This window comes from Stenella coeruleoalba (assembly GCF_951394435.1).
Source record: "Stenella coeruleoalba genome assembly, chromosome: 3".
Lineage (NCBI taxonomy): Eukaryota > Metazoa > Chordata > Mammalia > Artiodactyla > Delphinidae > Stenella > Stenella coeruleoalba.
The window spans coordinates 100194394-100217445 of NC_137148.1; the positions used below are offsets into that span (position 1 = coordinate 100194394).

General features: G+C 41.3%; 1 protein-coding gene across 2 annotated transcripts in view; it reads left to right on the forward strand.

Annotated features, from left to right (window-relative positions):
• Nucleotides 1-13899, forward strand: part of ZNF474 (zinc finger protein 474) — a 73811-nt gene extending 59912 nt beyond the window's left edge. The window contains exons 3-6 of one of the 2 annotated variants that reach the window (XM_079917533.1): nt 1734-1914; nt 5134-5281; nt 5857-6372; nt 13858-13899. In XM_079917533.1, the coding sequence (XP_079773659.1) occupies nt 1734-1914; nt 5134-5281; nt 5857-5881 (354 nt within the window). In that variant the 3' untranslated portion in view covers nt 5882-6372; nt 13858-13899. Of the gene's footprint in view, nt 1-1733; nt 1915-5133; nt 5282-5856; nt 6373-7560; nt 8201-13857 lie in introns of those variants that run through there. The other variant, XM_079917532.1, reaches the window with a different exon arrangement.
• The last annotated feature ends 9153 nt before the right edge of the window (nt 13900-23052 follow it).

Sequence of the window (23052 nt, forward strand, 5' to 3'; positions counted from 1 at the left end):
TGTGGAATTTTGAAATGACTTGATAATTTTTCCCTTTAAGCATTTTTAAAATGTCATTCTCTTGTTTCCTGTTCTTCATTTTTTTTTTTTTTCTGATGAGAAGTCACCTGAAATTCTTATCGTTTCCTTATTCCCTTGTATGTATTGTTTCTGTTTGAGAGCTTTCAAGCTTATCTTTGGTTCTTAGCAGTTTTACTAGTACATATCTAGTTCTGTTTTTTTGTTCATCTTGCTCGGATTTCTCTGAGCTTCTCAGATATGTCATTTTTAGTTATGTTCAATGCATTATAGGCTTTAAATTCCTCCATGGTAAACTGCCCGTGCTTTGTACTTAGTGTAAGGCCTGGAGCCAAAGGTCTCCTCCTGGTTCTTCTACTACACCTTTAGACTCCTGTGGACTCTACATGCCTGCAACAGAGGGGGGTTCCCTCTTAGTGCTCCCAAGCCTCCCCAGCAGTATACTGCTCTTATCTGGGACTAGCACATGGCCTAATTCTCCAGCTTTACCGTCACATTTAGGCAAGCCCTATGTTCCTGAATTGGTAAGCGTTGATCTCAATGCTCCTGACTCTCTCCAGTGTTGGACTGTCACCCTCTATTACTAGGTGCAAGACCCAGTGGGTGGGAAAGTTTCTATAGACAGGACCTGTGTGCTGCACCTCTGAATGGTTCACACTCAGCTGTCCTGCCCTTATCTCTGTGGCAGACAAATGTTGTTTCTAATTCATGTAAAGTTGGAGGGTGGGAGTTGTTCTCTTGTTTCTGCTGATCCACCCTCAAACTGAGGCAGTCCTTTTAGTTCATTAGTTTACCTTGCAACTTTGAGTATCTAATAGGCTCAAAAATTATGTTTCTGCAGGCTATCTGATTTGTTCTCATTGTTTAGGTGGGAAAAATGTTTCTTGTAATGTTCTATATCCTGGACAGAAGGGTTATATCCTTAACTCTTCCTTAGATTTGGTTCTCCCAGAAACAAACGTTAAGAAAAGGATTTGAGTTCAAGTAGTCTGGGGGGAGGTGATCTCAGGAACCCCAATAAAAGTAGTGGGAGGAGAGACAGGGAAAAGAAGGAAGTCTACATAGTGTGTTAATGAGTAACTGTGATACAGTCCCACTGGGGACTTCTGGAGCACTGTATGGAAACAGCCTAAGTGAGCAAGCTGGGTCTTTATCCACCAACTCCCAAGTGTAATTGATTAGTTATCCTGCCTATAAGCGGAGTCTACTGCAGATCAAAAAAGGCAGAGACTCGCAGGTGCAGCAGAAATTTTATACATGAAGGAATGCGAGAGAGCACAACAGTGTCTGTTAAAAACTCTCTCTGTGCCAGTTAGGACATTAATTACTTTATTCCTCAGTCATATTGATGTACTGAGAGGATGATTCATACCTGATTTATCTTTGTATTCTCCCAGCATGGAGAAAAGTCAGAAGACAATCAATCACTATTTATTCAATGAGAAAATAACTTTTATAAAGTACCAATATGTAAAATTCTGGTTAGCTCTTCTTCATTTCCTGTCCTCCTCCCAAACCAACATCCTTACCCCCCACCTCAATCACCCAGGTAGTATAGTTTATTCTCTTAACTGCCAGAAAGGTTAAACTCACCAGAATGGTTAGACTCTTTTAAAAATTTACTGATTTTTCTAGCTAATTTAAATGTATTATAATTTAAAAGTATAATTTCCAAACCTGAACTTTATCTAACAGATATTTTGTATTACTTGCAGCCAACAATGATAAGGCATCCACCAACAGTTGTTTGCTACATTTGTGGTCGTGAATATGGAACAAAATCAATTGTCATCCATGAGCCACAATGTCTGAAAAAATGGCATAATGAAAACAACTTGTTGCCTAAAGAGCTAAGGAGACCAGAACCGAAAAAGCCAGAAGTCGGGACCATTACTGGTAAGTTTTTGGAAAAAAAGACTTGAGTGTATAAGGGAAGACTTTTCCCTGTAAACTTAAAAGAGTAGAGGTATTCTTTTATTACTTGTTCAGGTAACTGAAATCAGCAACATTTACTGTCTTGGCTACAGCCAAATAGAAAAAACAGTTCCAGAATACCTGACCAAAGTGTTGTCTTCAGATGCTGAGACATAAAGATACCATATCCTGGCAAACTGTACAAGGAGAGGGACTCACTGGTATTTGCTATATTTCCCAAAAGTTGCTTTCATATATTATCAAACACAAATCTTTAAAACTTTGTAGCTTAAAAAACCTTTGGGGACATCTGGAAACATGTTTTCAAATATGAATGTGTTTTAGTGTTCAAAGAGTGGGGGTACCAAAGTGAAATGCTTATAGGGTCTGCTAGTCAGGATACACAATTGAATAAATTTGTCCGTGTGTGGAAAAAGGGAAGGTGGAGACTATGAGTGGGAGAGCACTGCCTTTCTTTTTTTTTTTTTTTGCGGTACGTGGACCTCTCACTGTTGTGGCCTCTCCCGTTGCGGAGCACAGGCTCCGGACGCACAGGCTCGGCGGCCATGGCTCACGGGCCCAACCGCTCCGCGGCATGTGGCATCCTCCCAGACCGGGGCACGAACCCGTGTCCCCTGCATCAGCAGGCGGACTCTCAACCATTGCGCCACCAGGGAAGCCCAACACTGCCTTTCTAAAGGAGACAGCTGCTATCCAGTTCCAGCTGGTGTTACACTTAAGAAATTTAGCCTTAAATTTACTGTGATGTACCTTTCAATGATACAAAAGAAACTGGAAATCTAGACTTCTATATGAAATGTCCAGATTTTAAAAATTTTGCAATGAATACTTTGTAAAACACTGCACAGGCTGACACTGGAACTTCATAAACTGCCATGTGTGGTCGCATTACAGAGCCTTATACTGACTCATTTAGGGTGAGAAAGAAGTAGTTCAGAGAGTGTGTTTGCCATACAAGCTCAGACTTGCTCATCATCTGCCATTGTCATTTTCTCAGTTGATCTCCTGATTCCCCTCAAAGGAAAACTATTCTTGGTTTTAAGAGAATCATTCAATTAATTGATTTTCTTTATGTAACCATAGGTACCTTGGAGGTCATTTAGTATCAGTTAGCCCAAAGTACTCTTGTTAGAGATGTGACCCAAAGAGACTTTTTTTTAACAACCCACAGAGTGGAATCTAGATTGTCATGATAAAGTTCTAAAGGCTGCTAGAACCCAACTATTCACAGTCCTTGCCTAAAGGAAGACTCTGCATGAAAAAGGTGGGAAAAGAACTCAAGATGAAAATATCCATCTACTGAAATTAGAATATTTGCTCACAAAGAAATTGTTCACCTCTTTGAGACTGTCTTCCCATCATTTCTCATTTGGTGTCAAAAATCTATTTCCTTCACTTCTGATCTTTATCACTTTCTCTGCTTGAGCATGCTTATCACAATTCTAGAAGAGGTGAGAGAAACGACTGGTTTGGAAGCCCTGGAGTGTTCGCCATTCTGTTATTGGCTACAGATGGAAAAGGCAGATCCTTATAATTGCACTTTCTGCAATTTTTCTCTTGGCTCTATGCTTTTGTTATTTCCGAAGTTGCCCTTCCTCTCTAGGCAAAGAGAATTCTCATGAACATTTCCATCCCGTGGACTTACTGTAGTCATAGGATTCAAATAGCCCTTCCTCCAGATCCAAAGTACAAGCCCTAAAACTTTTAGAAATGTGATGAATCATCTTCAACTGAGAATCAGTGAATACTCTGGAATTTTTGAGTCCATATTAAAACTCATATGAGTAAGGAGAAAGTCAGTGCCATTCCTTTTTAAACTGCTTTTAAAGCACTCAAAATATACATTCAGGGCTTCCCTGGTGGCACAGTGGTTGAGAGTCCGCCTGCCGATGCAGGGGACACGGGTTCGTGCCCCGGTCTGGGAAGATCCCACATGCCGTGGAGCGGCTGGGCCCGTGAGCCATGGCCGTTGAGCCTGCACGTCCGGAGCCTGTGCTCCACAGTGGGAGAGGCCACGACAGTGAGAGGCCCGTGTACCGCAAAAAAAAAAAAAAAAATATATATATATATATATATATATATATATATATATATATATATATATATATATATACACATTCATATTCTGCATGGAAAGTGACACTTCCTTTATCCAAGGGAGAAATACTAGGTTGTCCTGTTGTGCTGGAGTTTAATTTCCCACGGAGAAAAAAATAAAAGAAAAAGAACATGAGTAAGCTTGTTAAAGAATCTAAGGTTTGCTATGTTTGTGTGAACCACTAGACAGAAGTCATATGGGTATTGCCTGGGCTTTAGTGAAGAAATATATGCTGTGAAAATAATTTTTTAAAAACTATGTGATATATTTTTGCATGCCTGGCTACATTTTGGGGGGCCTATTTTGGGCAATTCTAAGACATAGTCAATTTAATGTACTAAAGCCATTCTATTTAAATAAGGTTTATTAAAGTTAAATCCCACACTGTTTCTCTAAAATAAACCCATATGCCTTTTTTCCTGTGCTCTGCCAATGGAGATTATATATCTCTCAGCTGCCTTTGTTGTTTTCTTAAGGACGCTTTTTTTCATCAGATGAACTATTCTGTTTGCATTCTTCACTTTAATTACTTAAAGAATCTCTGAGTTTACGGCCATAAAGAGATGATAAAGTTTTAGGATATAATTCATCTCAAATTCACTCTCAACTGTCAGTTATGTCCTCTAAAAACATTCCACTGAAGGATTACAGGAGAAGAAAATTCAAATAAATGTTCTTTTCCTTTTGTAAGCTTATATTTAGAGTCAACTGAAAGAAAGCCAAAAGTTATATTTGCAAGATAATAATGTGTAAGCAAAGATGTTAATAATTAGTGAAGCATGCATATCACAACACATGAAACAATGTCTTCCCCTTTTTAAAATCTGAGGACTGAAAAACCTCTAGTTCCGAGCTAACGGTTCTCAACCCTTAAAAGACCGAGCAGCACTTTTTTTTTTTTTTTGGCAAAAGTAATACGATTTGTTTAAAAGCCTCAGTCAACAGGTATTTCCTGAAAATACTTTCCATAAAAAGTAGAGCATGGTTCTCCAGAATGAAAACTGATCCATTTTCCCATTTTCTTTTTCTTTTATTTTTTGTTCTTCTTTTTTTTTCTCCTCTGTTTTTCTTTAACTTTTCAGCCAAGGGTTTCTATGATCTTGATGCCTTAAACGAAGCTGCTTGGAAAAGTGCCCAGAGCCAGTTGGTTCCCTGTAATATTTGTGGGCGTACCTTCCTGCCAGACAGACTGATTGTTCACCAACGATCCTGTAAACCAAAAGTCGCCAAGTAAAGCTCTTTCTCCCTACGAAATAGTTGCAGGAATTAAATCCTTTGGAAAGAGCTGGGATATGACGGGGAGGAGGAAAAGGAGGGGAGGAGAGGAAACAAGGAAAAGTGGAATTGACCAAAGGCCATCGAGCACGAGACGCCCAGCTCAGTGCTTTGGGGGCCTGGTGCGACCACTGTGTCACTGCTTTTAGAGTGCAGCTGCGTGTGTGTGCCTTGGCATGCCAGGGCCTCGCATGTCACACGGTTGTCAGGCAGAATTACACGTGGCCGCCCCTCATCAGAGCTGGCATTTTTATCTCCAGGAAATTTCAGAGCCAGTTGTTGCTGTTTTTCTTCTGGTCTGATTTCCTGAACAAGATTCTGAACCTCACACTTAGGACTATTATTCAGTGAACAGAGACTTTGGGTGGTGACTTCAGGCAACTCTTTAGTTCCCGAGAAAAACTGGATTCCCTCCCATCCCTGTGCTTTCTGAAATAATGTGCCACTCCCTGCTATTTCTGATCCAGGGAAATGTTTTTAATTGAGTTAGTGACCGGGAATCTTCTTTTCTCTATAAAATTGTTCAACAGGAGACACATACAAAAGAAGAGCTAAGGACTTAAAGTACTAGAAGCACACAGAACTCATGCTCCCTTACTAATAGTGAAAAATGCTACAAGGAAAATTCAGCATCAGTGCCAGCCTCATATGTTGGGAGATTGCTGTGATGTGATTCATCACATGGGTGGAAGCTAGCTCCCTCCTCCTATAGAAGAGGTCCAGCAAGAGTTCTCTCTGCCCTCCTAGGGGCTTATAGGTGTTTTATTGTGGAGCTCTAAAAGCCTGCCTGGAAGTCCTGTGCCTCCCTACCCAAGGGCCACGCACAGTACATGGGTTGTGAAGCTGCTCTGGATTTGAGTCCTTGAATGTGTATTCAGAGAGTCGGGACTCCTGGGAGGAGGCCAGAGCCAGGGAGGTGCTCTGCCCCGGAAATTCTGCACCCCCCCACCCCGGGGCAGCGCTGCTTTGCCTGGACTCCCAGCGGTTTTGCTTGAGATCTTTGTTCATTTTATGGCTGACTTTCAGCACCATTTTGGATCCACCAGGTAGGTTCCTGCAAACCTTGCATTCATGACCTTACACAGCACAGTTAACTCCAAATTATACAAGCAAATTTATTAGACCTAATAATTTGGTCATAATCTGCAGGTTATAAAAGGTTAGGTTAGGATCACGGTGCTAATTATTTGGGTTTTCCTGCCTGTTCCAAAGGAAGCAAGAGATGAACTTCTTAAAAAGTCTTTTAGATATCCCCAAATAAGATTAGCATCTTGTAAAAGATAGCCTTTAATGACTCATACCTGATGGTTTGTTCTTTTATTTTGTTAAAAAAATGACAACAACATCTAATGTGTAGTGAGTGTACTGTGGGTCAGGCACTGTGCCTAGTGCTTCCTATATATCAGTTTATATAAATCTCACATCAACCCTACAAGTAGATAGTATCCTTCTTTTATACGTGAGGAAACTAATACTTAGACTAAAGTAGCAAATTCAAGGTCACACTGGACTTGAGTTAAGGGTTGGAGTCAGGAAGCAAACTCAGGACTGTTGGACTTCCAAGCCCATAGTCTTATCCATTGCCATTTGTGTGCTAGATACCACCATTAATAAGATTAACTCCAACACAAATGATCTGACAAATGTCAATTTTGTACAATGTTTAGTAACTAAGGCAAATGGGAATTTTAGCATGCTTGCAGTTTGGCTGCTGGTCTGGGTTTATCTTAAACCGAGGTGATAACAAAAGTTTGAACTGCATTGTGTGTTTTTTATTTATTTATTTTTTTGCGGTATGCGGGCCTCTCACTGTTGTGGCCTCTCCCGTTGCGGAGCACAGGCTCCGGACGCAGGCTCAGAGGCCATGGCTCACGGGCCCAGCCGCTCCGCGGCATGTGGGATCTTCCCGGACGGGGTCACGAACCCGTGTCCCCTGCATCGGCAGGCGGACTCTCAACCACTGCGCCACCAGGGAGGCCCTGTGTTGTGTTTTAAAAGCCACTTCTGTATTCTGCTAATGTTCAGAAGCCAGACAGCAAGGGAAATAAAGCAAGAGTTCTGGCCTCAACTTTGAAATGAGTGGCCATTTGGGGTCATAAAGAGAGATTCGTGGGCCTTTGCTTTCAAAGCCTGAGAAAAACAAAACAAAACTGTTTTATCTGTAGGAATTATTAAATCTGAGTTCTTGAAGCGGTTGAAAAAGATGAGCTCTTGTAAGAACTGTGCTTCCACAGGGAACAGCTTGAGGAATGTCAAGGTGCCGACCGTGGGACTTCCACTTCTGGCTCCAGCTCCAGCTCCATCCGAGCTGGCCTGGAAACGTTACAGGGGATCAAATCTGAAGCAAGTTCAGTCACAATGACATCAATCCAAGGGCTCCTATCTTTCATCAAGGCAAGTCACTGAAGTCTCACCATTAATAGGACAGAGCTCACCTGCTCTCTGCCGACTGCCCTCCCCCCAATTTGTTCACATCTGTGCAGATTTTTTACTCTAAAAAGGAAAATGATTTTTTTAACAATGGTTGGCACATCCATGAGCTTTGAATCTGAATCTTGTAATGGTTCCCATAGATAGTCTCCTAGGTGATGAAGAGCAGATACTAGATGAAGGTACTTGGAGCTCTTATACTGGCTCAGGTAGGTATTGGCTTGGGATGCGATGTTATTAGAGGCATCGGCAACAATACAATTCCCTCTCTGCTCTGGCAACTGGTGCTGCACAATCTTTTATTGAATTCCCCTTTAGTTGAGGTTATGGGAAGAATTCCAGGATTTCTTGATGCTCATTTACACATTAAATTCACATCAAAGTTGCGGGGCATGTCTTATCAGAAGGGAACACTGGAGACAGAACAAGCCTGTCCTACTAAGGGATGTGGATGGGGAGACTCTCCTCTGGTGAGTAAGCATGGAGATCTGTTCGAGCTCTGTTGTGGGAGCTAGCTCCTCAGGTTGTGGGACCTTCTCCTCATCTGGCAGCCTTGGATGTATTTCCAAGTAGGGTCCCAGTATTTCCAAGGATGGCTCCCAGATGACACTGCTTCAGCTTGGGGGATATTGGCCTGAGTCTCTTCACAGAAAAAGAAGCTTCTACTGACAAGCAGACCCATTTGCGAGCAGGGAAGAGAAAGAGGGCAGATATCCAAAGCCTTCCATCTCCTGAAAACCTGAAAACAGCCCTTGGTCTCTCTGTACTTCTGACATTAGCAGCATCTCTTCTTTACACCCTCATCTAAACCAACTCATATGGCTTTAATCCCATACCAGGTCAGGTCAGGAAGTTCAGCCCTTTCCTTCCCTAACCCTGTGGGAACCTTTCCCTGCTCTGGCAATGGACAACCTTCCTTTATCATTTATTACTTCCCTCCTGACTCTCTGTCTGGTGCACATAAACGGCCGTGCCTGTTTCAGCTGGCCCTGCCCACTCTCTGTGAGCACTGTGGCCAGAGATGGAAATGAGGTTTTCCTGCACTTGGAAGAAACAGCACACATGAGAGGCAGTTGAGTTTCCGGTGGGGGCCAAATTGGATGGTGTAGAGAGAATTACACCAGGAAAAACACTGTTAATTTAGCATAGGATGGTACACTTTGTGCTTAGTTCTTTTAAATTTTTGTTATAAAAATATGCAATAGATAACACCTGTAGGGTAAAGGATAATGAAGTCTTATGTCCTCCACACACAGACAAACTTAGTTGAAACCCCACTAAGGTTGAATCTGAATGGTCTAAATTTCAACTACTATTCTTTTGGGTATAAGAGGATGAAGGATGTGGGGAGAGGTGCTGGGAGCACAAGATTGCAGAGTATGTCTGATAATTCCTTTTATTTCTACTTCTGGAAACTTGAGATTAAGCCAGCATGGATATAAACCAACTGCAAGTAAGAAAGTGAAACCTGGCCTAGGCATCATGGGGGCTAAGTCCTATCATTGATTCATATTGATCACCTATAGACCAATGTTTTCAGATAATACTTAATTGAGAGTGTGTTTGGCAAAATAATGTCCCCAAAGATGTTGATACCCTAGTTCTCCAAACTTATGAATATGTTACCTTGCATGTTATGCTACCTTTGCAGATTGTGGTTAAGGTTTTGGGCCTTGTAATGGGGAGGGTATCTCGGATTATCTAGGTGGGCCCAGTATAATCATGAGTCCTTAATAGTGGAATAAGAAGAAAAAAGGGTGCTTGAGAGAGATGGCAGCATAAGAAGGATTCAACAGTCTGTTGCTTGCTCTGAGATGTAGGAAACTATGTGCAATGACCAGAGAAAAACCTCTCCAAGTTAAGGGCATCCCCAGCAGACAGCCAGCAAAGAAACTGGAACCTCAATCCTATAACCACAGGAACTGGATTCTGCCAACAACCTGAATGAGCAAGGAAACATTCTCCCCTGGAACTTCCAGAAAGGATCACAGCCTGCCAACAACTTGTTTTTATCTGGTGAGTCCAGGGTTGAACTTCTGACCTACAAAACTGTAAGAAAATAAATGTGTGTTGTTTAACCCATTGTTTATAATAATTTGTTGTGGCAGCAACAGACAACAAATAGAAGAAGCATCCACAGGCAGACCTCAGAGGTACTGTGAGTTCATTTCCAGATGACCTCAATAAAGTGAATATCACAATAAAGCAAATCACAGAAATTTTTTGGTTTCCTCATGCATAGAAAAGTTATGTTTACACTGTAGTCTATAAGTGGACAGTAGCATTATATCTAAAAAAGCAATACACATACCTTAATTTAAAAAATGCTTTATTGCTAAAAAATGCCAAAACAATTGCAATGGCAACATCAAAGATCATTGAATGCAGATCACTATAACAAATATAATAATAATTAAAAAAATTTGAAATATTGAAAGAATTATCAAAATGTGACAGAGAGACATGAAATGAGCAAGTGTTGTTGGAAAAATGGTGCTGATAGATTTACTTGATGCAGTGTTGCCACAAACTTTTGTCAAACAAAACAAAACAAAAACTCATCTGCAAAGTACAGTAAAGCAAAGCACAATAAAATAAGGTGTTACCTGTATGTGGCATAGGGTAGGACCCCCAAACCGTCTACTGATCAGAGAGATAGAGTCCTCAACTCCACGTGGGACACCGGCCACCTCCACTGCTTGCATTAGTGAGAAGGCACCATAATCAAATTCAGTAGGGCCAGATAGCCCAACAAAAACTGGCTCCAAGATTTGCTACCCACAAAATACCCAGCTATTTTACAATATGCACAAAATATGGATGCAAATTTTTAATGTTTTGTTAATATTTTTAATCATAAAACGGATTCTGTTACATGTACACACTTGTTTAAAAACTAGTGAGTGGACAAATGCAGTTGAATTACTTGGCAGTTGACTTTGCATGCCAATGACCCCATGACCTTGTCCTACCCACCTGTCTGTCTTTTCCACGAGCTGCAGAAAGAAAATAACTGTATAATCTGAAATGGTAGAAGGTTATTGTTATGGGAATCTCTGAATAAGGTACTAGCTGAAAAACAGTGAAAATATCCGAGCACTGAAAATGCAGATATGGCTTAAACAAATCTCATCGTTCTCTTATGATCTTTAGCAGGACTTTTCTGAGGGGCCATGTGTGGATCTAAAAAGTAGGCTGGACCATCAAAGAAACGTGCTCAAAGTGTAGGGGAAGGGTAGAAAAAGCACCTGATTTGAGGACCGTCATTCAGCTGAATTATCAAGCAAGAAGTTTCCCTTCAATGCCTTCATCTCCCATCTTTGAACCTTCTGAACTCTTTCCTCCCAACCCCCATGAAGATTTCTCCAGGATCCTGCTGCCCTGTCTTCTATCTACGACTGTCCAGATGTCTGTTTCTGTTGGAGAAGAAACTCAGGTGCTCCACCTTCTAGATATCCCTCCATCTCTCCTAGTCTGCCCATCCACATTTCTCTTCCTGTGTCCCTTTCTGGACTTTTCACTAGCTATTTCATTAGAAAGAAATTTGAGAAAGTCATCCATGCTAAGGGGTTCATGGAAGTTGATGGCTTGATGCTCTGTCTCTCTCAGATGGTATGGTTATTTTTAAAAAAGTTTCTTAGAAGTATTATGTCTATATCCAAAGTAATGAAGTCCATGTGGTGGAATTTTAGACGAAATGTTGGGATGGAAGTCAATGGGCATGGGAAGCAGGTCTCTCCTTGACCGTTAGTGACCCTCATCACACCACATAGACCTCTGTTAACTCCACACCTGAGTAGAGACACCTCTGACAGGGTTTCTACGGACAGCTTGTATTAAGGTAGGCTAAGTGCTGTAACAAATAGACCAAAATATTCTAAGGGCTTGAATAAGACAGAATTTTATTTCTTGCCCTGGGCAAGTGAGCAGTATAGTGAGGCGTCCCTCCTTTGTGACATCATTCAGGGCCCCAGGCTCATGAAATCTCTGCCACTTTCAACATGTGACACACAAGTTGCCCTGGTAGGTCCTCTCCTTTCAGCTCATCCACGAGGAGAAAAGAGCATGGAGTTACCTATTCGGCCTAGAAGAAATGCTCATCATTCCACTCACATTCATGGGCTAAATCTCAGCCACATGACTACCTGAGTGCAAGGAGGTCTGGACATTGTGTTCTCACTGCCACAGCAGGAGGAAGAGGTGACCAGGGATTTGGGGGAATAATTAGGATTTTCTGGCATGAGCTCAAATCTCTTCCTGGCTTCTTGTTAGGGGACCACTTTCCCTTTTGTGGGAAATTGACAATATTTGGGCATAAACCTCAGAGGACGAGAAATTATTCTTGCCATCAAGGCAGGCAAGTTTGGTAAATTAGGCCCCCCAAAAGATAAAACTTTAAAAAATTATAGCCATTTTCACATATCAGAAATAGCAGCATTCAATATTTGAAGGAAAAATTGTGCTTTTTCTTTTTATTATTTGAGGAAACACTTTAAAAGGCATTTTTGATATGCAAAGTTTAGTCCTGAGTTTAGTCTCACAAGGTAGCTGGGGCAAAGAAGAACAGGTTTGCAAAAGAATGTGAATGGCCACCTTTACAGTGGACAAAGCTCCAACTTTGAGGAAGTATTATTGAGTACACTGGTTTTTCATCCTCTTGTTAGAGACTGACAAAAAAGAAATTGGAGTTTGGGGCTCAGAACTAGGTCAAGGGGAACTCCCACCTATGTGATGAGGGACTGAAACCACAGCAGCACCTCAGCAAGACAGCAGGTAGGGGGCGCCCTACATTGGGACAAGGCTGGTGGACTTAGGAGCAGCAGTCACTGCTGCCGAATTTTAAATGTCCCTTTCCTGCACTCTAATGTTGTACGTTATCTTCGAGCCTTCACTTTGCCTTATTGTTAGCTGTGCTGGGGTGTGGGGTGGAGCTGTGAAATAAGAGAGGAGCCAATGTCTACACATGGACAACCAGACCAAGGAAGCCCTTGAAGCTACAAGGAGCCCCCAAGCAGCAGTCAGGAGCAACAGATGGCAAGCAACAGCCAAGGCAGGTGCAGAGTCTCCAGGAATCCTCAGAAGCACCTGAGGAGAGGACTGGGATTCCTGACATCATCTATGAGCAACTTAGATCCTGGTTTTTCAGCTAGCAAACCCTGGAATGCCAGAGACCGTAGGTATATGGTTAAATGTGCTTCAGTAAAGCATCAGTGAACAACACAGCACTGCATGTAACTGACAAGTGGTGGTACACAGGTTCTGACTCCTGCAGCCAAAGCAGATGGGGGAAATGACATCTTTATGAAGACCTCAAGGCAGAGGGAGTTCGGAGCTGGCCCTGAAACGATGAACAGGTAGAGGCAGCAGGGATACTAAAGGACACACGAGGGAAGAAGCTTACAGAAACTGTGATCTACTCCATATCCCTGTAAGCAGCCTCAGGGATGAACACTCTGTATAATACCAGTATCAGCATTTTCCAGGTGAAGCACAGCGGGAAGCTCTATATCCTTTATGGGTGTTTCTAAATTTAATTTTTATTTTATATTAGAGTATAGCTGATTTACAATGTTGTTATATTCTTTATGTTGATGGGTGACTTGACCACAGGAAAGACAAGTGCAGAGCCTTTAGACTATGAGATCAATTCATACAAGAAGTTTTCAAAGTTAACAGCTGAGTTACTTGTTCTGGATAAAGGTATTTCTCTTTCTCCTTTTAAACATGCTTCCTGCCCAACTTCTGTCACCAATGTGGTATTTTCCAGAAATGAAGAACCCAGATCCAGAAGGCGGTAAAGCATTAGCACAGAGGGTTAGAAGCAGTCCCCATATATAGCTGGGCAAACAGGCAGGCTTGGGAGGAGCTCAAGAGCAGCCCTGTTGTGTGTGGAAATTATCTAGGAGAGCAACAGTGGACAGCAAGTGAGAGGAACAGCTGAGCAAGGACAAAGGGCATGTGCAGGATTTGTGTGCAAGGAAGATAAGGGGCAATGACAAGGCAGAGGCCAGGGTGGTCATGGATTTATTCTTCCAACCCTGCAACTTGAGGTAGGTGCAAAGAAAATCTGAAGAGGTGTACAATTTTCTGTTTTTGTTCAGGAGGGCACTGGACAAGATGACATCTAAAGGAAAAATGAGGGTGAGTGAACACAAAGGGTAGGAGGGGTATAAATCTGCTTTTCCCATTTTGTTCCCACATTTGCCTTTTCCTCATTTTCATCCTCTCATAGTATCACTGTCTCTGGCCCCCAGTTCCCTTTCTCTTTCCAAGCAGGCTCATTTCGCACAGCTCTAGCAATGAGCACGCTCTGCCAGAAGAGGACAGCATTGGGAAGCAATGAGCAGAGGCATCCTCACTGTGCAGGCACAAGTCCCGCCAGGCAGAGACAGGGTCTGGTTTTCTGTTTATTCTAGCAGCAAACTCTGAAATAAACATGAATTTATCCTTGAAGTCATATCAAGTGACTCCTTCATCTCCCCCGCTCCCAGCTTCTTAAAGGAATAATCATAAATATTCAGGGTATAGATACCAACTTGGCTTCATAACAGGCGATGTTTCAGCCAGTTTTCTGACAAAACTTACATAGAATATTGAATGCAAATATCTAGATATTGTGAGTAATTCAGGCCAAAGAGGCACTTTGTTTAAAGTATGCTGGCTCTTATTATGCAGTTGGCAGGTTGAATTTGTATTCTACCGTTTTTTGTTGTTGTTGTTTTTTTAATGATTGCACAAGTCACTTATTAACTTTCTCAACACATATTTCTTGAGCACCTGTGAGGTGTCATGGGTTGCCTGGACAAGGGGGAGGTATGTAAACAACCAGGTGGTATAGATGGATGATGTGGGATTGAAAGAAACTGGATTTTTGAAGAAGGAAAAGAAAGTTCTAAAAAGGGAAAGCAATGGTGAGTACAGATGACACCTGCCCCATCCCCAGGCATTATGTTATATGGGATATGGGGATCTGACAGTGTCCATGGGGGACAGAATAGACTTAGTTAGAGTAAGAAGAATTTTTTTGAATATTAAGAGAAGAAATTGGGGCTAGAGGTAAATTACAGATAAACTGCTGATAACAGTATTAAGGAATAAAGAAAGGGTTTGAGGTAGGAAACATAGGCGGCCTCATAAGTGTATAATCGGGGTATCACATGGAGCACCACACTTAGAAGGCCCCATGCTTGATTTAATGTCTTGATTTTACAAGCAGGAAATTCTTACTAATTTTTGAACAGGAGATCCCCATTTACATTTTACATTAGGCTCTGTAATTTGTGTACCTGAAGGTGGGGGTTATGTGGAAGTTTGGATAAAACAAGACTAGGGAATTTCCAGATCTGTCTGTGGATAAGAGTTTCCCTGATGCTCTGGGAAGCTGGAATTTCTGTTGGTGTTGGAAGCACACAAGGGTGTAATTCCCAATGATATAAATACTGATGGTCTTTTATTTATTAATTTTTAACATATTTATTGGAGTATAATTGCTCTACAATGGTGTGTTAGTTTCTGCTTTATAACAAAGTGAATCAGCCATACAAATACATATACCCCCATATCTCCTCCCTCTGGTATCTCCCTCCCACCTCCCTATTCCATCCCTCTAGGTGGTTACAAAGCACTGAGCTGATCTCCCTCTACTATTTGGCTGCTTCCCACTAGCTACCGATTTTACATTTGGTAGTGTATATATGTGCATGCCACTCTCTCACTTCATCCCAGCTTACCCTTCCCCCTCCCTGTGTCCTCAAGTCCATTCTCTACATCTGCCTCTTTATTCCTGCCCTGCCCCTAGGTTCTTCAGAACCATTTTTTTTTTTTCAGATTCCATACATATGTGTGAGCATACGGTATTTGTTTTCCTCTTTCTGACTTATTTCACTCTGTATGACAGACTCTAGGTCCATCCACCTCACTACAAATAACTCAATTTCGTTTCCTTTTATGGCTGAGTAATATTCCGTTGTATATATGTGCCACATCTTCTTTATCCATTTGTCTGTTGCTGGACACGTAGTTGCTTCTGTGTCCTGGCTATTGTAAATAGAGCTGCAAAGAACATTGTGGTACATGACGCTTTTTGAATTATAGTTTTCTCAGTGTATGTGCACAGTAGTGGGATTGCTGGGTCATACAGTAGTTCTAGTTTTAGTTTTTTAATGAACCTCCATACTGTTCTCCATAGTGGCTGTATCAATTTTCATTTCCACCATCTGTGCAAGAGGGTTCCCTTTTCTCTACACCCTCTCCAGTGTTTATTTGTAGAATTTTTGATGATGGCCGTTCTGACTGGTGTGAGGTGATACCTCATTATAGTTTTGATTTACATTTCTCTAATTATTAGTGATGTTGAGCATCCTTTCATGTGTTTGTTGGCAATCTGTATATCTTCTCTGGAGAAATATCTACTTAGGTCTTCTGCACATTTTTGGATTGTGTTTTTTTGATATTGAGCTGCATGAGCTGCTTGTAAATTATGGAGATTAATCCTTTGTCACTTGCTTCATTTGGAAATATTTCTTCCCTTCCTGAAGGTTATCTTTTCACCTTCGCCTTTTGGTTTCCTTCGCTGTGCAAAAGCTTTTAAGTTTCATTAGGTCCCATTTGTTTATTTTTATTCTTATTTCCATTTCTCTAGGAGGTGGGACAAGAAGGATCTTGCTGTGATTTATGTCATAGAGTTTTCTGCCTATGTTTTCCTCTAAGAGTTTTATAGTGTATGGCCTTACATTTAGGTCTTTAATCCATTTCGAGTTTATTTTTGTATATGGTGTTAGGGAGTGTTCTAATTTCATTCTCTTACATGTAGCTGTCCAGTCTTCCCAGGACCACTTATTGAAGAGGCTGTCTTTTCTCCATTGTATATTCTTGCCTCCTTTATCAAAAATAAGGTGACCACATGTGCGTGGGTTTATCTCTGGGCTTTCTATGCTGTTCCATTGATCTATATTTCTGTTTTTGTGCCAGTATCATACTGTCTTGATTACTGTACCTTTGTAGTATAGTCTGAAGATTGGGAGCCTGATTCCTCCAGCTCCATTTTTCTTTCTCAAGATTGCTTGGGTTATTCGGGATCTTTTGTGTTTCCATACAAATTGTGAATTTTTTTGTTCTACTTCTGTGAAAAATGCCATTGGTAGTTTGATAGGGATTGCACTGAATCTGTAGATTGCTTTGGGTAGTATAGTCATTCTCACAGTGTTGATTCTTCCAATCCAAGAGCATGATATATCTCTCTATCTGTTTGTATCATCTTTAATTTCTTTCATCAGTGTCTTATAGTGTTCTGCATACAGGTCTTTTGTCTCCTTAGGTAGGTTTATTCCTAGGTATTTTATTCTTTTTGATGCAATAGTAAAATGGTAAATTGGAGTCGTTCCTTGATTTCTCTTCCAGATTTTTCACCTTTAGTGTATAGGAATGCAAGAGATTTCTGGGCATTAATTTTGTATCCTGCTACTTTACCAATTTCATTGATTAGCTCTAGTAGTTTTCTGGTAACATCTTTAGGGTTCTCTATGTATAGTATCATGTCATCTGCAAATAGTGACAGCTTTACTTCTTCTTTTCTGATTTGGATTCCTTTTATTTCTTTTTCTTCTCTGACTGCTCTGGCTAAAAGTTCTAAAACTATGTTAAATAATAGTGGTAAGAGTGGACAACCTTGTCTTGTTCCTGATCTTAGAGGAAATGGTTTCAGTTTTAAACCATTGACAATGATGTTGGCTGTGGGTTTGTCATATATGGCCTTTATTATGTTGAGGTAAGTTCCCTCTATGCCTACTTTCTGGAGGGTTTTCATCATAAATGCGTGCTGCATTTTCTTGAAATCTTTTTCTACATCTATTGAGATGATCATATGGTTTTTCTCCTTCAATTTGTTAATATGGTGTACCACATTGATTGATTTGTGTATATTGAAGAATCCTTGCATTTCTGGGATAATCTCCACTTGATCATGGTGTATGATCCTTTTAATGTGTGGCTGGATTCTATTTGCTAGTATTTTGTGGAGGATTTTTGCATCTATGTTCATCAGTGATATTGGCCTGTAGTTTTCTTTCTTTGTGACATCTTTGTCTGGTTTTGGTATCAGGGTGATGGTGGCCTTGTAGGATGAGTTTGGGAGTGTTCCTCCCTCTGCTATATTTTGGAAGAGTTTGAGAAGGATAGGTGTTAGCTCTTCTCTAAATGTTTGATAGAATTCGCCTGTGAAGCCATCTGGTTCTGGGCTTTTGTTTGTTGGAAGAGTTTTAATCACAGTTTCAATTTCAGTGCTTGTGATTGGTCTGTTTATATTTTCTCTTTCTTCCTGGTTCAGTCTCAGAAGTTTGTGCTTCTCAAAGAATATGTCCATTTCTTCCGGGTTGTCCATTTTATTGGAATAGAGTTGCTTGTAGTAATCTCTCGTGATCCTTTGTATTTCTGCACTGTCAGTTGTTACTTCTCCTTTTTCATTTCTAATTCTATTGATTTGTGGCTTCTTCCTTTTTTTCTTGATGAGTGTGGCTAATGGTTTATCAATTTTGTTTATCTTCTCAAAGAACCAGCTTTTAATTTTATTGATCTTTGCTATTATTTCCTTCATTTCTTTTTCATTTATTTCTAACCTTATCTTTATGATTTCTTTTCTTCTGCTAACTTTTGGGTTTTTTGTTCTTCTTTCTCTAATTGCTTTAGGTGTAAGGTTAGGTTGTTTATTTGAGATGTTTCTTGTTTCTTCAGGTAGGATTTTATTGCTATAAACTTCCCTCTTACAACTGCTTTTGCTGCATCCCATAAGTATTGGGTCTTCATGTTTTTATTGTCATTTGTTTCTAGGTATTTATTGATTTCCTATTTGATGTCTTCAGTGATCTCTTGGGTATTAAGTAGTTTATAGTTTAGCCTCCATGTGTTTGTATTTTTTACAGATTTTTTTCCCTGTAATTGATATCTAACCTCATAGCATTGTGGTCGGAAAAGATACCTGATACAATTTCAATTTTCTTAAATTTACCAAGGCTTGATTTGTGACCCAGGATGATCTATCCTGCACAGTATTCCATGGCACTTGAGAAGAAAGTGTATTCTGTTGTTTTTAGATGGAATGTCCTATAAATATAAATGAAGTTCCATCTTGTTTAATGTATCATTTAAAGCTTGTGTTTCCTTATTTATTTTCATTTTGGATGATCTGTTCATTGGTGAAAGTGGGGTGTTAATGTCCCCTACTCTGATTGTGTTACTGTCAATTTCCTCTTTTATGGCTGTTAGCATTTGCCTTATGTATTGAGGTGATCCTATGTTGGGTGCATAAATATTTACAATTGTTATATCTCCTTCTTGGATTGATCCCTTGATCATTATGTACTGTCCTTCTTTGTCTCTTGTAATAGTCTTTATTTTAAAGTCCATTTTGTCTGATATGAGCATTGCTACTCCAGCTTTCTTTTGGTTTCCATTTGCATGGAATATCTTTTTCCATCCCATCACTTTCACTCTGTATGTGTCCCTAGGTCTGAAGTGGGTCTCTTGTAGACAGCATATATAATGGTCTTGTTTCTGTATACATTCAGCCAGTCTATGTCTTTTGGCTGGAGCATTTAATCCATTTGCATTTAAGGTAATTATCGATATGTATGTTTTTATTACCATATTCTTAATTGTTTGGGGTTTGCTTTTGTAGGTCTTTTCCTTCTCTTGTGTTTCCTGCCTAGAGAAGATCCTTTAGCATTTGTTGTAAAGCTAGTTTCATGGTGCTGAATTCTCTTAGCTTCTGCTTGTCTGTAAAGGTTTTAATTTCTCCATCAAATCTGAATGAGATCCTTGCTGGGTAGAGTCACCTTGGTTGTAGCTTTTTCTCTTTCATCACTTTACATATGTCCTGCCACTCCCTTCTGGCTTCCAGAGTTTCTGCTGAAAGATCAGGTGTTAACCTTATGGGGAATACCCTCGTATGTTATCTGTTGTTTTTCCCTTGCTGCTTTTAATATTTTTTCTTTGTATTTAATTTTTGATAGCTCGATTAATATGTGTCTTGGCATGTTTCTCCTTGGATTTATCCTGGATGGGACTCTCTGTGCTTCCTGGACTTGACTGACTATTTCCTTTCCCATATTAGGGAAGTTTTCAACTATAGTCTTTTCAAATATTTTCTCAGTCCCTTTCTTTTCCTTTTCTTCTTCTGGGACCCCTATTATTCGAATGTTGGTGTGTTTAATGTTGTCCCAGAGGTCTCTGAGACTGTCCTCAATTCTTTTCATTCTTTTTTCTTTATTCTGCTCTGTGGTAGTTATTTCCACTATTTTATCTTCCAGATCACTTATCCGTTCTTCTGCCTTAGTTATTCTGCTATTGATTCCTTCTAGAGAATTTTTAATTTCATTTATTGTGTTGTTCATCATTGTTTGTTTGCTCTTTAGTTCTTCTAGGTCCTTGTTAAACATTTTTTGTATTTTCTCCATTCTACTTCCAAGATTTTGGATCATCTTTACTATCATTACTCTCAATTCTTTTTCAGGTAGACTGCCTATTTCCTCTTCATTTGTTAGGTCTGGTGGGTTTTTACCTTGCTCCTTCATCTGCTCTGTGTTTCTTTGTCTTCTCATTTTGTTTAAATTACTGTGTTTGGGGTCTCCGTTTCACAGGCTGCAGGTTTATAGTTCCCGTTGTTTTGGGTGTCTGCCTCCAGTGGCTAAGGTTCACTCAGTGGGTTGTGTAGAATTCCTGGTGGAAGGGACTGGTGCCTGTGTTCTGCTGGATGAGGATGGATCTTGTCTTTCTGGTGGTCAGGACAGTGTCCGGTGGTGTGTTTTGGGGTGTCTGTGAACTTATTATGATTTTATGCAGCCTCTCTGCTAATGGGTGGGGTTTGTTGCTGTCTTGCTAGTTGTTTCTCATAGGGTGTCCAGCACTGTAGCTTGCTGGTCATTGAGTGGAACTGGATTTTAGCTTTGAGATGGAGATCTCTGGGAGAGCTTTCGCTGTTTGATATTACATGGAGCCAGGAGGTCTCTGGTGGACCAATGTCCTGAACTCTGCTCTCCCACCTCAGAGGCACAGGCTTGACACCCAGCCAGAGCACCAAGACCCTGTCAGCCAAATGGCTCAGAAGAAAAGGGGAAGGAAGGAAGGAAGGAAGGAAAGAAAGAAAGAAAGAAAGAAAGAAAGAAAGAAAGAAAGAAAGAAAGAAAGAAAAGAAAGGAAGGAAGGAAGGAAGGAAGGAAGAAAGGAAGAAAGGAAGAAAGGGAAAGAAAGAAGTAGAAGAAAGAAAAATAAATATAAAATAAAAAATCAAAAAATTATTAAAAATTAAAAAGTAATTTAAAAAAAGAAAGAAAGAAGAGAGCAACCAAACCAAAAAACAAATCCACCAATGATAACAAGTGCTAAAAATTATACTAAAAAAACCAAAAAAACGGACAGACGGAACCCTAGGACAAATGGTAAAAGCAAAGCTATACAGACAAACTCTCACAAAGAAGCGTACACGTACACACTCACAAAAAGAAAAAGGAAATATATATATATTTATATTTTTTAAAAAAGAGAGCAACCTACTCAATAAACAAATCTGCCAATGATAATAAACTCTAAATACTAAACTAAGATAAACATAAAACCAGAAACAAATTAGATTCAGGAAGCAAGCCCTAAGTCTACATTTGCTCCCAATATCTACCACCTCAAGTTTGGGATGATTCGTTGTCTATTCAGGTATTCCACAGATGCAGGGTACATCAAGTTGATAGTGGAGATTTAATCCGCTGGTCCTGAGGCTGCTGGGAGAAATTTCCCTTTCTCTTCTTGTTCACACAGCTCCTGGGGTTCAGCTTTGGAGTTGGCCCTGCCTTTGCATGTAGGTTGCCTGAGGGTGTCTGTTCTTTGCTCAGACAGGATGGGGTTAAAGTAGCAGCTGATTCAGGGGCTCTGGCTCACTTAGGCCAGGGGGAGGGAGGGGTACGGAGTGCGGGGCGAGCCTGCGGCGGCTGAGGCTAACGTGACATTGCAGCAGCCTGAGGCGCGCCGTGTGTTCTCCCGGGGAAGTTGTCCCTGGATCACGGGACCCTGGCAGTGGTGGGCTGCACAGGCTCCCAGGCAGGGAGGTGTGGATAGTGACCTGTGCTTGCACACAGGCTCCTTGGTGGCGGCAGCAGCAGCCTTAGTATCTCATGCCCGTCTCTGGTGTCCGCGCTGATAGCCCGGCTCACGCCCATCTCTGGAGCTTGTTTAGGTGGTGCTCTGAATCCCGTCTCCTCACGCACCCGGAAACAATGGTCCCTCGCCTCTTAGGCAGCTCCAGACTTTTTCCCGGACTCCCTCCCGGCTAGCTATGGCGCACTAGCCCCCTTCAGGCTGTGTTCACGCCGCCAACCCCAGTCCTCTCCCTGGGATCTGACCTCCGAAGCCCAAGCCTCAACTCCCAGCCCCCACCCGCCCTGGCGGGTGAGCAGACAAGCCTCTCGGCTGGCGAGTGCTGATCTGCAGTGAGCCTCTCTGCAGGAATCTCTCCACTTTGCCCTCTGCACCCTTGTTGCTGTGCTCTCTTCTGTGGCTCTGAAGCTCCCCCCACCCCCCGCCAACCCCCATCTCTGCCAGTGAAGGGGCTTCCTAGTGTGTGGAAACCTTTCCCCCTTCACAGCTCCCTCCCACTGGTGCAGGTCCCGTCCCTATCCTTTTGTCTGTTTTTTCTTTTTTCTTTTGCCCTACCCACGTACATGGGGGAGTTTCTTGCCTTTTGGGAGGTCTGAGGTCTTCTGCCAGCGTTCAGTAGGTGTTCTGTAGGAGTTGTTCCACATGTAGATGTATTTCTGATGTATTTGTGGGGAGGAAGGTGATCTCCAAGTCTTACTCCTCCGCCATATTGAACATCTCCTGTGATGGTCTTTTAGGGAGCGATGGTTCCCAGTTCTAATGAAGTAGGGATGTCTGGAGAGAGTCGGGGTCCTGGGAGCACTTCTTGTTCTTTGGATCTGGAAAGTGGTCTACCCTAGAGCACGTGGGGCCTCGTTCAGATTTAGGGGTATTTGGTGCAGAGTTGTTCCCTTTCTAGGCTGTAGTGTCACATGTGATGGGGTAGTTAAGGGAGGTTTGTGGGCCTCCCTTAAATCCCATAGTAGGCCACACTGTATCTGGAAGAAAGGCATCTTATCAAGAGCCAGAGAGCCAGTAAAACATCTCCATGTGGTAAAGTATGTTAGACTTTTCCTGTGTGCTTATGTTACTGAACCAAACTTGGGTCTGCTTGCCCAAGCACAGTAAAGCCAATCTACTAACACTGGGTTGTGGTAAAGGAAAGTGCAGCATTTATT